The sequence below is a fragment of the Suricata suricatta genome, chromosome 5 (genome assembly GCF_006229205.1).
Source record: "Suricata suricatta isolate VVHF042 chromosome 5, meerkat_22Aug2017_6uvM2_HiC, whole genome shotgun sequence".
NCBI classification, from domain to species: domain Eukaryota; kingdom Metazoa; phylum Chordata; class Mammalia; order Carnivora; family Herpestidae; genus Suricata; species Suricata suricatta.
The window spans coordinates 122,359,160-122,374,956 of record NC_043704.1 but is presented as its reverse complement, the minus strand read 5'-3'; the positions used below and the strand labels follow the sequence as shown (position 1 = coordinate 122,374,956).

Here is a 15,797-nt window from a genome sequence, read left to right as displayed (position 1 = left end):
GAGCCTTATTCATACATTTGTGCCCCAGGGTGTTAGTGAATCTGTGCCATATTTTCCATGCCTCTGGCTTCGCCCCTTCCCTATACATCTTTATTATTTTTTAATTTTTTGTTTGTTTGTTTATTTTTGAGACAGAGAGAGACAGAGCATGAGCAGGGGAGGGGGCAGAGAGAGAGGGAGATACGGAATTTGAGACAGGCTCCAGGCTCTGAGTTGTCAGCACAGAACCAGATGTGGGGCTTGAACCCACCAATTGTGAGATCATGACCTGAGCCGAAATCAGACGCTTAACTGACCGAGCCACCCGGGCGCCCCCCCTCTACATTTTTAAAATTCTGTTTTCTTTAATACCTTTGGGCTTGAGGATCTTCAGTGACTGCAGTTCTGTATTCTGTCAGGCCAAGCTGTGTTCTCTTTATCTTCAAGTCATCCGAAAATATATATCTGTATATAATGTATCTATATATATATGTGTACATATAGATATATATGGGGGGAGAGAGAAGGTAAAATGCAGTTTTATGCTGTAGTGTTCTCTTTCAAGCAGTTGTATATTGTATTGTTTAACTTTGAGAACTTTTCTTTTCTATGGTCTTTTTCTTTGTTCCCCAGATAATAATTATGGATTTCCCATTATTTTGCAGCATATAGATAAAATAATGAGTACTCATGGAAAGCAAATTATGCAAGCCGTCACCCTTATTCTGGAAGGGGAGCATAACATTGAGGTCAAAGAGCAGGTACGTCTTCCCCCGCTCCCGCCCCCCGGTTTTTCCCCATGAGGAAATTCTTCCAAGTGTGAATACCAAGAAAGATCCTCATTAGGAGTCTCCTGAAATATTCAAATCTGCGAAAGACAGGCTGCTGAGATCAGAGGTGCTATAGAGACAAGAAGGATTTGAGAAGAAAGATCCTGCACCACCCCTGACACTGTCTTCAAGAATTCTTCCTCCCAGAATAGAAGGAAACATTACCAGAGTCTATAGTTTCACTCCGTGTCATGCACTGTGCACACTGTCCCCATATGTCTAGCGATATCACCTTTGATCATCCTGGAGTGAATCCATTCTTCAGGATTTATAATTTCCAGCTTTCAACATCCACCTGCTCTGGCCTGAAACTCTGTAACACCTTGATAAAATAATCCCTTATGCTGGAGTCATTTCTCATTTTTTTACTCTAATATATCCCTGTTTATTCCTATCCCATACTTCTTCTTTTTGTTTTATTTCAGTAAGGCAGGTTTGGCATAGGCATAAAAATACAGAGGCCCAGCATTCACCAGGGGACAGTTTGGGAATTACTTTTCTGTATTTCCTGGGATTTATTATAGGATCTTTAACATAGTATATGTTTTGTCATAAAAAGAAAGGTCACCTACTAACTTAAATTTCTAATACAAGTTCTAAGGCTGTAATGTTCAACTCTCTGGCATAGATGTTGGCTACATGGTGTGTTTATTTTCAAAATTTATTTAGCTGTACACTTATATGCGTGGAGGAAACTTGCCCAAGGTCATCAGTGGAGAGTTGAACCTAGAGTCTAAGTGCAGGGCCCATGCTCCACATTCTCTGTGTTCCTGAGTAATTCTGCAAGCTTCAGAACAGTCCGGGAAGTAAGAGTGGTAGGATGTAGGGGCTGTGATTGAGTTTGTAAGCAAAAAAGGCAGAAGATTTGACACTGGTTTTAAGATGGGTATGGTAGGTGATTTCTCGTATAATTCAATAATGAGCAACTATGTTTATTGATAAACAAAAATTTTAATACAGAGAAACTAATCTCCTAGGCATCACTGAAATTAGGTTCAATGTGATCCATTATTGGGACACAACAGTGAAGAAGATGCATTGTTCAAAATATTCTACCTGAAATGCATAGGCATGAATTTTGTCTATAAAGACAGCTCACCTAGATAGAATTCCTTTGACTTGAAAAGTGAAGCAACGCAAAAAGGTGAGGCAAGATTTGGATGAGGGTAACAGTAATGTGTTATGTCAGTATGTCAAATTATACTCTTCATACAGGTTTTGGTGATGGTCCAGAAGTGTGTAGGTGATGGTGGGAGGCTTAAGCTGTCTGGTTGTCAGCTGAAGGTTTAATCTTCTCAGACATATCTGATAATGTATTTTTTCCTTGAAGTATATTGACATACAATAAGCTACGTATATTTAAAGTGTATACTGTGATATGTTGACGTAGGTATATACCATGGAGTGATTACCACAATCAAGATAGTGAACATGTCTGTCACTGTCCTTCTGTCGGGAGCAAGACGAGTGTGTCCATTCTTCCCAGTCTTATTCAGTAGCCTACCAAGTGCATTAAGGCAAGAAAAAGAAATAAAAGGCATAAAAAGTGGAAAGGAAGAAATAAAACTGTTGCCAGACAACATGAATCCATTGGTAGAAAATGCCATGGACGCATCAAAAAAAGCTAGAACTGGGGCCCCTCGGTGACTCAGTCAGTTAAGCATCCAACTTTAGCTCAGGTCATGATTTTGCAGTCTGTGGGTTCGAGCCCTGCGTCAGGTTTCGTGCTGACAGCTTGGAGCCTGGAGCCTGCTTGAGATTCTCTGTCTCCCTCTCTCTCTGGCCCTCCCTTGCTTGCATTCTGTCTCTCTCTGTCTCAGAATAAATAAATATTTTTTTAAAAAGCTAGAACTCGCAGGTCTAACAGGAGAAACTTAATGGAGGACCAGGGGGAGGGGAAGGGGGAAAGAGAGTTGGGGAGAGAGAGGGACACAAATCATGAGAGAGTCTTGAATACTGAAAACAAACCAAGGGCTGAAGGGGGAGGGGGAGGGGAGAAGGGGGTGATGGCCATGGAGGGGGGCACTTGTGGGGAGAAGCACTGGGTGTTATATGAAAACCAATTTGGCAATAAACTATTATAAATTTTTTTATTTTTTTTAATTTTTAAAAAATGTTTTATTTATTTTTCATACAGAGAGAGAGCATGAGAGGGGGAGGGTCAGAGAGAGAAGGAGACACAGAACCAGAAGCAGCCTCCAGGCTCTGAGCTAGCTGTCTGCACAGAGCCTGACACGGGGCTCGAACCCACGAACGTGAGATCTGACCTGAGCCGAAGCTGGAGGCTTAACTGACTGAGCCACCCAGGCGCCCCCTATAAATTTTTTTTTTAATTTTTTAATGTTTTATTTATTTTTGATAGAGAGACAGAGCATGAGAGGGGGAGGGGCAGAGAGAGAAGGAGACACAGAACCGGAAGCAGGTCCAGGCTCTGAGCTAGCTGTCAGCACAGAGCCTGATGCGGGGCTCGAACCTGCGAACGTGAGATCTGACCTGAGCCAAAGTCGGAGGCTTAACCGACTGAGCCACCCAGGCGCCCCCCCCCCTATAATTTTTTTTAAAAAGCTAGAACTAATTAATGAATTAGGCAAGGCTATGAGATAGAAAAAGCTACTGTATTTTTAATATAGTAGCGTGAACAAGTAGAATTTGAAATTCTACAAACAGAACCATTTATAGTAGCTCAGAAATCATGAAATACTTAACGTATGAATCTCACAAAATATGTCCAGGATCTCTATGCTAAAAACTTCTAAACACTGATAATGAAAGAATTAAATACCTAAATAAATGGAGAGATACACTATTTTATTTTTATTTATTTTTTAAATTTTTTAATGTTTTATTTATTTTAGATACAGAGAGAGACAGAGCATGAGGGGGAGGGGCAAAGAGAGAGGGAGACACAGAATCTGAAACAGGCTCCAGGCTCTGAGCTAGCTGTCAGCACAGAGCCTGACCCGGGGCTCGAACCCACAAACGTGAGATCTGACCTGAGCCAAAGTCAGAGGCTTAACCGACTGAGCCACCCAGGTGCCCCGAGATACACCATTTTAAAATGTCATTGTGTCTTATCCTTTACTTAGTCGTTAGATTCAGCTTACTGAAATTTGGTAACAAATGTTTCATATCTATATTCATAAGAGATATTGCTATATAGCTTTCCTATAATGTCTTTATCTGATTTTAATATTGATATTTAATTTTGGGGGGAATGCTTGCCTCTGAGAATGAGGTGAAGCCATTCCCTTCTCAATTTTCTATAAGAAATTTGTGAAGAATTGGTATTCTTTCTTTTTTAAATTTTGGCAGAAAATTCCAATGAAGCCATCTGGAACATGGTGTTTCTTTTGTGGAAAGCTGTTTAGCTAAATTCTTTTATGGGAGGAAGAATATTTACATTATCTGTTTCTTCTTGAGTGAGCTTTGGTATTTTGTGTCTGTCAAGAATTTGTCCATTTCATCTTTTTCAAATTTATTAACAAAGGCTTTCATAATATTCTCTTATCTCTTTAAAGTCTGTAGTATTCTTTGCAGTGTCTCCCATTTTGTTCTTTTAATTGGTAATTCCTTTCTTCCTGATCAGTCTGGCTAGAGGTTTATCAATTTTATTGGTCTTTTCAGAGAAGTAGCCTTTGGTTTCATTGATTTTTTTTTCACCCTCTGTTACTTTTCTGTTCTCTATTTCAGGGTTTGGCAAACTGTTTCTACAAAGGTCAAGGTGTATAAGTTTTGTATGTCATTCAGCCTCTGTGGCAACTACTCAACTGTGCTGTTCTAGCCTGCAAGCAGCTATAGACAGTATGTAAGCGAGTAGACGTAATCTTCCAAGAACATTCTCTTTGCCAAACAGAGTGGGTTGGATTTGACTCGCAGCCTGTAATTTGCCAATCCCTGCTCTAGATCATTAATTTACAGTTGTTCACATGAGTGTGTGTGTGTGCTGTGTGCACATGGACACATGTGTCACTCTTCTGTCTGCTCCCTAGCTTCTAGGTTAAATTGGTTTGGCCCAAGAACTAATTGATCCTTTTCAGATTTTTGCAGTGGGGGTTGTTTAGGCTTCAAAACAGACCTGCAGCTCACTCTGCCATGCTCTACAAGTCTGAGGATGCATGGGTATATTCTCACACTCCAAGAAGGGGAATCACTTGCCTGTATTGCTGAACTAGTCTTTTCTGAGAAATATTTCATGAAATCCCTCTTATATTCTGTCTTTGTGGGTAAGAGAAGTGTAGTTCTTCCCTAGATAAAGCTAAAGGTGTTTGTCATTCCCTCCTCTTCCCGGGAATGCCCAGGTCAGGAAGCCTTTTAAAGTCTTCTCCATGTTAGAGTCCAAACCTTGCTGTCCCCCCGGTCCTAAGAAATTTAAGGGTATTATGCCTGCCAAGATTCTTGACAGGCTCACATGTTCTAGCTCACTTTGAAAGCTGGTGTCTTCCTCAGATCATCTCTCTCTCACTTCTGGAACATATCAACACACCCTTGTCAGGGCTTTAGTGCCCTGGAATCGACCCCAGTGCCTGGTCAAACCTTGAATTGTAAATTGCATTTTCTTTATCTCTTGTATCCCAGAGGCAAACTTTTTTTTTTTCTGTTTACAAACCTCAGGGCTCATTCCCTAGTAGTGTATTAATCCAGGAAGAATAAGACGACACTTTATAGTTGAGGCTTTAGGCCTTAGTAGGAAAATGGTCTCATCAATCAGCTGTAATCTCCAATCTTAATTAACTTGTCTACCAAAAGAAAGGTTAAAGTTGGAGAAAATTATTTGCATTTAGACCCCATTTGCACTTCTCATCACTTTGAGTGGTTCTTAACTGTGGTACAGGATTCATTGTCACTTCCTCCACGAACCCTTCCCTGACCCTTGAAGTATCAAGCAAGTGCACTTCATGCTTTTTCAGTTCTATTTTTCCTCTGTCACACCACAGTGAGATGCAATCGTGTGATGGCCTCAAAGTCAGGTAGTGTGTGTTTTATTCCTAGCTTACTTGATGCCCTGCAGAGTGCATGCACACTGTGGGTGCTCAGTAAGTGTTTGTTGAATTGCAGACTGACACTGCCTCAATATCCTTTCCACAGTCCTTACACCTTTGCCTCAGTCCTTGCCTCCTGCTGGTCTGGCTGTGAGACTCTGATCAGCTGACAGAAAGTCCCTTCCTCTGTGCCAGTGTGGTTTCTCCAGTTAGGCCAACCTGGACTAAGCTCCTTCACACATTTTCCTTACCTTTCTGTTCCTCTAACCAGGTTTTAAAAAGTCAAGAGGTCCTATATGCACATGGCTAGTGGACAGGATCCAGCCTTCACCCAGAAGGTGATGAGCTTGGGAGCAGGTAGCACTTGGAGGGGGCAGGAGGGAGGTTGCAACACCTGTGACGCTCCCACCAAAGAGACCACCTTTTTGAAGAAACCTCGTTGGATTTGTAACAAGAGCTTCTTTTAGAAATGAAATTTTCAAGAAAATGATAACAATTTTATATGACAGCATGAACTATAAGACATGACTGCCTTTGCCCAGTGAGGGCTTATGCCCCAGAAGAAACTGTTGAGATATCTGAGTTCTCTTTTGCCTAAGGTAGACTTTTCTTAGGTGCGGTTACTTCATTGGCAGTGATGTCAGGAGAGAAGAGATCACAGTGGAACCTGTGAACACCCATGTACTTCGGGTGGGAAACTGCCCAGGTTCTTGAGCTTGCGTCTGGGACTGCAGAGCTTTCCTGACCATTGGCCCTTTGTTCTTTTCCAGACACTGTGCATCCTAGCCAACATAGCAGATGGGACGACAGCAAAAGAACTCATCATGACCAATGATGACATCCTGCAGAAAATCAAGTATTACATGGTAGGCTCTTGTCCCTTTATCTGCTCCACGGGAGCTGCATCAGAAGGCAGGGACTATAGCATTGTTAGCGCAAAGTGAATCATGCAGACATTAAGAAAAGAATAACTACTACTCTGTAACAGATTTAAGGAATTCTCTTTCATCCTGAAGGCCTGGAAGCTTGTGCTGTTTGGCAGTATTACCACCCATCCATCTCCTCACTCCCCACCTTCATTATCTCCTGATTGCCTCTTTCTTATTCGGTGAGGACTGGGGCTCTTGGTATTCCTTCATTGCCCTGAAATCCCTGTCTTCCCTCTCAAGGCTGCTGTCTGATCCTGAGCCCATAAGCCTCCAGCAAGCATCCTTGGCACTTGTTCTTTGACCTGTCTTTTTGCAAACACAGTCTGCTACCTACTTGCCAACATGCCAGCCACCTGTTGCCACAGCCATCCCGTGGATCTTGTCATCAACAGAAACTTCCTGTTGCCAAAATCTGGCACTCTTTTCATTCTGTCAGTGTCTCCTAACAAAACCCTCACTGTGAGTGAACCTGACTTCTCTTTGCCTGCCCGTCAGAGTCCACAACTGCAGAGAAAGGCACAGAACCAGGCTGATTGGCTTCATGTTAATGTCACATTTACAAAACCCCCATGGGTATTCAGCACTGCCTACCATCCCTTAATGATTCTCCAGCAAGCTGACACCTCCACTCTCCATGAGAATGGGTTCTTACCTTCCTGTTCTTTAAACCTCACCTTTCACTCATAGTGATGACCTCACCTTCATGGTGTGGCTTTTCACCTCTCAAATCAGAGCTCAACTGACACATCTTGTGGGCTCTTATCCTTGAGGGTTATACTTTGTTATCTTCAGAGTACTTAGCTGAATTACAATGATACATATGTGTTTGTGTGCCTGGGCTTAGGCTCCAGAAGGGAATAACTAGGTCAGTTTTGTATACATTTTCATATCTTTCACCTTGGACAATGCCTGGCCTTTAGTATGTGCTCAGTAAATATTTGTTGAATGAAGCAGTAGTGCTTCAACCAGGAACTCCCGTATCTTTCCCACACCACATCCACATAGTATCTCTAATCTTGATTTCCCATATCCACTGAGGTATACCTATTTCTGTGCTGCTCTTAATAGCCAGACTTCATAAAAGCATCTTCTGTACACGCTATCGCCTCTTCACCTCTAAGATTCACTCTAACTACTTCATCTGGCCTTCACTCTCATTGCCCAACTAAAACTGCTCTGCTCAAGGTCACCAGTGACCTCCATGATGCCACTCCAAAGGACAGTTTTCTCTCCTGTCTCTCACCTCACGTATTGCAGCCTTCAACATGGCTGACCATTTCCTCCTGGAGAGTCTTTTCTCATGGCTTCCATGACACTATCCCTCCTTGCTTAGTCCTGGACTCTCTTCTTTTCTCTCCTACACGCTTTCCTGAGATCCCTGGTCTTTATTACAATATTACACAGTGGCATTTCCTAGGAAGCTTTCAGAGATGCTTGCCTTGTCCCTGTCCTTTCAAGATTCTGATTTAGGAGTGCCTGGTGGCTCAGTCAGTTAAGATGAGCTGACTTCGACTCAGGTCATGATCTTGTGCTTCGTGAGTTTGAGCCCCGTGTCGGGCTCCGTGCTGGCAGCTCAGAGCCTGGAGCCTGCTTTGGATTCTGTGTCTCCTTCTCCCTCTGCCCCGCCTCTGCTCACACTCACTCTGTCTCTCAAAAATAAATAAACGTTAAGAAAAAAGATTCTGATTTAATAGGTCTGGGTTGTGGTCTGAGCATCAGGGTTTTTTTAAGTTCCCCAGGTGGTTCTTCTGTACAGCTAGAGTTGAGAACTCCTGGTTTAGGAGGATCTCATCTGCTCCTGTGGATTTTACTATCGTCTCTATGCTTCCTTTGGTTTCTGGGCTCTGGTCTAGTAGTTTTCAGAAATAGAAAACGCATTTATAGTGTTTACATTTTCCATAGTATCTAACAATATAAAATACAAACACAGTAATGGTTACTGGCCTTCCTGATGGTGTCTGCAGCTCTAAACATGCTGGTTCCTTTCTTAATGGAGGTAGGGGTGGAGGAGCAGGGTAAGAGGGTCACACGGAGGGTAACCCCTCCAGACCTGTTTTCTGAACTCTGGACTCATATAGCCTCCTGCCTGCTGTACACCTCCTTGTTCCTGTCTGATGCTTCCTGAAAGTGATGTTTAAAAATGAGTTCTTGGGGTGCCTGGGTCGCTCAGTGGGTTAAGCATCCAACTTCAGCTCACGTCATGATCTCATGGTTCATGAGTTTGAGTCTTGTGTCAGGGTCTGTGCTGACAGCTCAGAGCCTGGAGCCTGCTTCAGATTCTGTGGCTCCGTCTCTCTCTGCCCCTCCCTCATGCACACTCTGTGTCTCTCTCTCAAAAAATAAATAAACATAAAATGAAATGAAAATGAAAATGAATTTTTAAATATCTCTCCTACACCTAAATGTCTTCTCTCCTGGTCTTTCCCATCTCAGTACAGTGGCCCTGCCATCTACCCTGCTGCTCAAATCTGGGAGCCAGTCTCAATTTCTCCAGCTCTTTCGCCTCATTAATCCAGTTTATTAGGTCCTATCAGTACTTTCTCCAAAGCTTATCTGGATTTTGTCTGCTTCTTTCTATCACCACTGCCCTCACTCTGAACCAAGCCATAGCATCTCGTGCCTGATTGCCTGTAACAGCCTCCTAGACACCTCTGCACAGTCACTCCAGTCCCCTCAGCCCAGGTCAGATCTTCACCAGCCCCTGCTTAAATTCTATAGGAGTTTCCTATCAACTCAATGAAATCTAAAGTCCTTTCTCTGGCCTACAAGGACTCACAGTATGGCCACACCTACTTCTCTGAAAGTTGCTCCACTTTGCCTTCTCAGGATGCACAAATTCTATAGCTCCTTCTTACCTCAGACCTTTTCAGGAACTTTTCCTTTTTCTTCGTGGCAGTAGGCCCTTGCTCTTTGCACAGCTGGCACCTTGCTATCCCTTAAGTCTCTGCTTAAATGTTGCCTTCTGTAGGGCGCCTGGGTGGCTCAATCAGTTGAGCATCTGACTCTTGATTTCCGCTCAGGTCATGATCTCACAATTCATGGGATTGAGCCCAGCACAGAGCCTACTTGGGATTCTCTCTCTCCCTCTCTCTGCCCCTCCTCCACTCAACACGCATGTGCACTTTCTCTCTCTGTCTCTCAAAATAAATATTTAAAACAAAAATATTGCCTCCTTCAAAGAGATCTCTTCTGTGCTCTCTACCTAAATTAGATTCCCACCACTCCACTCTGTAGTCGTCTCCATTACAGCAGTTTGTTTCTTCAAGAAGTATTTGTGGGCTCCCCCACAAATAAGAGTAATTTACTTTTAAGAATAAGAGCAAAACTCACAGTTGGTGAGTTCAATCCCCACATCTGACAGTGTGGAGCCTACTTGGGATATTTTCTCTCTCTCTCTCTCTCTCTCTCTCTCTCTCTCTCTCTCTCTCAGCTACTCCCCTGCTCATGCTCTCTTTCTCTTTCAAAAATAAACTTAAAAAAAAAAGTAATTTGAATCAGATAATCAATAGCTGAGTACAAAAGGCACATTCATCCAATTTAGTGACCTCTGGTGACCTGAAAGTTTCCTAGTGTAGATTAAAAAGAAGAAGAAGAAGAAGAAGAAGAAGTTTCCAATGTAGATAGAGTGATAAATTGTAAACTACACTTAGAGCGCTGGAGGTGTTTTGTTTGGCCCACCAGAGGGTTTCTAAAATCTGAATGTGAATGTCTCTTAGGAAGTCTTCACTCCCCAGTTTACCAGATTTCCTACCATTCTCTGTGATCTTTAGCCCAATCTATTCACCCAGTAGTGCATTGGAGTTTGAGAACCCAGCTTCACACTTTTAGACTATTAGAATTGCCTGTGGTATGTTACCAAAAAAATACTTCAAGTAAGATTACCTCCATATTATTTTTTCTGTACCAAATAGGGTCATTCACATGTCAAACTGCAGCTTGCCGCTATGTTTTGTATATCAAACCTCATATGGAATGAAGAGGAAGGTAAGAGACTGGTGAGATTTGTTCTGAAGGAAATTGTGGGAGGAAAAGCAGCAGGTGCCCCTGAGATCCTAAATGCAGGCCTCATTCGCGGTTCCAAGAACCCAGTGGAGTCACCTTGGCATGAGAATCCGTGGGACTAGCCCAAGTCAGCTGCAGGGTTAACCTGGAGGCCCCACCTTGGAGTCATCACTGTAGCAGATTATAGAGGATCGGCGGGGAGGAGCCCTAGAGAAATAAGTGGGATCCGTGCCCTTGAGAGAGCTGAGGAGGAGGTTGGCAGCAGGTACTTGAAGATGAGAGGTGGGCAGTGGGTCTTTGGTTGTGTGCAGAGAAGGCACCTGTAAGGACTCCAGGCATAGGAGCTTAATGGAGGAGAAGAGGCATTGGTGAGAAAGGAGAAATACACTGGGAGTGGGGAAGCAGCCAGTCTGGAAGGTGGTGTCTGTGGATCAGAGGTTCTCCACCTTGACTGCATAGTAGAGTCACCTAAGGGTTTTTGCACCAGACCGATTTAATCAGAATTTCTAGAGGGGGCAGGGGCAGGTTGCAAGCATAAGTATTTCAATTCTCCAGGTGATTTCAGTGTCCATCCAAGGTAGCAAACAAATGTGGAAGAACAGTGGGTCTCAATGCTGTTCGCTGCATAAGAATCACCTGGGGAACTTTTTAAAATGCAGATTTCTGTGTTTTACACTGAGAGATTCTGTTTCACTGGGTGTAGAGGAGGTCAGTACATGAGTGAGTCACTGCAGGCCCTTCATGGGGAGGAAAGAGTCCCTGAGGATTATTCTACCCAGCAGCTGTGTCTGGAACAAAGTGGAAGGAAGAGAAATTGGATTCAATGTGTAGGCCTAGAGACAAGTACCAGGGAAACAAAGCTGCCCTCGAGGAGGTCCTAGTCTAGTGGGAAGGTGGAGTAGTGCACTATAAAGTTGGAACGGCCACATGCTAACCAGGAGACCGCAGGAAGTACTAGGAGGCCAGAGGAGGGTGGAAGAGATTAGAAGGGGGAAAATAAGACCTGTTTGGACTAGGAAGAGCCTGGCTTTATATGTCCAGAAAGAAGAGATGAAGATGGGGCCCGATGGCAGAGGGCCTTGTGCCGGACTGAAGAATCTGACCTTGATGCTATAGGCCTTGAAGAAATTAATCTATCAGCAGAATCCAGGATGGACGCAGGAAGGAGGGTCAAGGAACAGAAAGACCCGTTTTTGGAGGATCCAAGCATGAGGGGATCCACCTTCATTGGGGAGAAAGGGGATGGAAGGGTGGGGCGTTAAGGACTCTGGTAAGGCTCTAGGTTGTTGATTGCACATCAAGGGAAGCAGCTGCCTGGATCATGTTCCCAGTAACCTGTTAGCTTTAATCTCTTAGGTTCACAAGAACGCCAGGATAAATTACGAGACATGGGCATCGTGGATATTCTCCACAAACTGAGTCAGTCACCAGATTCAAACCTTTGTGACAAGTGAGTATCCAAGTAAAAGGGCCTTGTGTTGGGGGCACCTGGGGGTATGTTGGGCTACGTTGGATTCAGTTATGAAAGGGTCAGGCTTGCTTGGTAATTCATGTGGCCAAACTTAAAAGCTTTCAGATTCTTGAATTCCCTTCATTTTCTCTGAGCCAATGTGTGACTTTTGAGTAAGATAAACTAATCATTAGCAAATTATTAAAGATTTTCATCTTACTGTGCGTTAAGATAGGCCTGGGCCGTCTTAGTGGATATCTGGAGAGGATCCAGGAATCATTGTCTTGACATTAAAATAGAGAGGAAGGCCATAATAAAAACATCCGTGATCTCAAACCCTCACTGAGCACCTGCCTTGTGTCAGCCGGGCCTGGCTGCTGGGCATACAGCAGTGACCACTGAGGGTTTCCTGTCCTCACATTAGACTCGGAGAAGCAAGAGTCGTATTAGAGATCTGTGTAACTCCAAAATAGCTGCAAGTGTTCTTCTGCACCGGATACACCCCTCCAACCACAGTCTTCACTCTGCTGCTCATGTTTGTTCTCCTGACTCTTGGGCATGGCTCAGAGGTGCTCCACGGTCTAGCTCTGCCTTTCTCATCCCCTGTCCTCCCCCAACCCTGTACTTCAGCCACACCTGCCCTGTCATGGTATTACACCTTCATACGTTTACATGTTCTGTTTCATCTGATTTGCTACGCAGTCCTCTCTGCCTAATTCCCTATTCATTTGGCAGAGAATTTTTTTTAATACTAACCTCCATTGGGTACTGTTTTCAGTATTGGAGGTATAGTGGTGAATAAAATTGAAGAAGTCCTTGCCCTTGTAGAACTTAACATTCTAGTACAGAAGACACCACAAACAAATGAATATATAATATGGTAGCAGGCAGTAAGAGGTACTATGATGAAAAACAGCAAGGTGAAGGAATGCAGTGTAAAAGAGTTTCTTATAGATGGGCCAGTAAAGTCTTCTCTGAGATGTGACGTTTGATCAAAACCTGGATGAAATGAGATAGTCTGCCAGGCAGATGTTCAGAAACATAGTATTCTAGCAGAGGGGACAGTGCAAGGCTGTAAGGCAGGAGTGAGGCTGGCATGTTCAGGACATAACAGGAAGACCAGTGGGGCTGCAGATAGATAAATGAGGGCTGGACTGGTAATGAATGGACTCTGGGAGGCAGGGGAGCCCAAGTGAAAAGCCTTGTAAGGCTTGTTAGGAAATCATTGGAGAGTTTTGAGCAGAAGAGACCTTACCTGACTTGAATTTGTGCAAGATCTCTCTGGTGGCTGTGTAGAGAATCCCCTGGGCAAGAACGGATGCAGAGAGAGCAGTTCAAGGCTCTTGTCCTGTAGGTGAGAGATGAGGGTGGCAGTAATAGAAGTATTGAGAAATGGTCAGATTCAGGACTTAAAGATAGAGACAACAAGATTTGCTCATGGATTTAATGTAAGATGTTAAAGAGAGAAAAGGAAAATGCCTATAGTTTTAGCCTGAGCGATGAAATAGGGTATTGCCATTTACCAAGGTAATGAGGAATACAAGAGAAATTTGGGTTGGAGTGGAGAGTATTGAGGGTTCTTGTTTGGACATGCTAAACTTTGGATGCAATTAAATAATGGTAGATTATGTAATAATAGGTAGACAATGAGGATAAAAGTAGGGTAGTATGTAAAGCCCTGGAGCTGATTGAAGTCACCTAAGGGGACTAAGAGAGAGGAAGACAATAGGAGGGCTAAGAACCATGCTGCAGGGCCCTCCAACAGTTAGGGGGAAAGGGAAAAGACCCAGCAGAGGAAATGAAGTGACAAGGTAGACAGAGACCCAGGCACAGAAGGTTCCTGAAAGCAAGGGAAGAGAATGTCCTGACAGTGGCAATTTACCCTTCAAAACACAGACCAGGTTGTTACCTTCTCCAAAAGGCCTTGCCTGATCCATTCTGCACCCTAGGCTTTGTCAGGGGACCCCACCTGCCAGGGACTCCCGTAACACCCGTAGGATATACCACACTGGGTGGTGGCTGTCAGCTCGCCTCTCTGATCCGCTGAAGGGAAAGGGCACTTGGTAATTGCTCCTCATGTGAGTGGCTGTGCCGGACTCCAGCGCACACAGAGCAGGTGGGGCCCCTGCCTCCCTGAAGCTTGCCATCCTGTGAGTCAGCATAGACAAATCTCCAAATAACTATGGCTCAAGGCTGATGCTCGGGTGAGTGTCACATCAAAGGCAACTCACAGACACCTGTTGAAGCCTGGATTTGAGTGGTACTTTGAGTGCCCCCACCTCCACGGTAGTAGTGCTGGCTCCTGACTTAGATGATGGGCTGTGCCAGCCTGTCTCTCCTGGCTGAGGGCCAGATCGTTCCCTGGCTTTCTTTTCTCGTGTTTGTTTAGAAATGAAAATAATTCTTCTTAAAATCATTTCTGGGATGACTGAAACACTAAAAGAGACCTCACCAGCAGGATGTACAATAGGTTTCAGCCCTGGCCTACATTGCTGAGACCAGTCTGATGCTATTTCCCATATATGTATGCCACGTAAGTTTTTAGCAGTTCTTAAACACCTTTAAAGGAATCAAGGTCTAAGGGGAAAAAAAGTCAAGGTCTGAGCTACCTTACTTAGTCCATCTAAGAAATGATGATCTTGCCTCTAAAACATCTAAAAGACTCCTTAGATATTAAGAGATAGCAGACGGATAATAAGATATGGTCTCCACCAGGGTCTAACATAACAGACGTAGACAGCCCCTGAGAAAGATTCAGAAGGAGTCTGACTTGGCCGTTCTAATTTTAGTCAAAACCCTCTCATGGAGGGTTCCCACCATGGCATAGACATCTCTCAGGTCCTTCTGTCTTTAAGGCTTTGTGATCCTTTGACTTTCAAACCCTTAGAGATGAGGAGCTGTTGCCCACCATCCCTTTCCACATCAGGCTCAGAGGGCCTTGGGAACGTGAGCGGGGAGGTGGATGGCCATTACGGGGTACCTTGTGACATCATTCATAAACTTGTTTCTGTAGGAAAAAGACCTTGTAGAACCCAACTCTCTCGTAACTCAGTCTATCCAGGGCTTCCCATTTTGATGGCTTGGACTATTTGCAGTTAATGTATTTATAGAGTCTTCGATAATTGCAAGAACATCCATTAGTATCCACTTTTAAAACTGTAGGTCATACCCATTACTTAACGAGACACTCCATTTGCCCAGTCTACCTTGGCTTCTTTTCACAGCTAATTGTAACTGAACATTTTAGCTCTTTGTTTCCATAACTTAGAAGGGAAGACCATTGCCAAAACCTGACTTCCTAATTCCCACAATTGGAGCCTCTTTGGAGACTCTGCTAAGTTCATGAGTGGAGTAGTAGGGGAGCGCCTCAGTCCTAGCTCAGAGGAGAGCACTTCTACAAGGATCAGGGTAGGCAGGGCACTGCCCGCAGCGTCTCTTCCTCTCCAACTCTCCAGCCACCCACCCTGGTCTGTGTCAGCAGGCTTGATGAGAAGAGTGAGATGACATTGTAACTTCCTTCCGAGGTTTGAAGGCATTTGAACTGAGACGGCACTGGGTCACGAGCTCTAGGCCCTCCAGGCACCTTCTAATCAGCACCTGAATGTCTTCCCCCGGGTCAGTTTTCCTC

The 15,797-nt window shown here is 44.0% G+C and overlaps 1 protein-coding gene across 3 annotated transcripts in view; it reads left to right on the top strand.

Annotated features, from left to right (window-relative positions):
- The window catches only part of ARMC8 (armadillo repeat containing 8), a 108,553-nt gene that overhangs the window by 89,841 nt on the left and 2,915 nt on the right, over positions 1–15,797 (top strand). For all 3 annotated transcript variants that reach the window (XM_029940203.1, XM_029940202.1, XM_029940204.1), the window contains 4 exons: positions 645–740; positions 6,559–6,654; positions 10,629–10,701; positions 12,076–12,169. In XM_029940203.1, the coding sequence (XP_029796063.1) occupies positions 645–740; positions 6,559–6,654; positions 10,629–10,701; positions 12,076–12,169 (359 nt within the window). The remainder of the gene's footprint in view (positions 1–644; positions 741–6,558; positions 6,655–10,628; positions 10,702–12,075; positions 12,170–15,797) is intronic.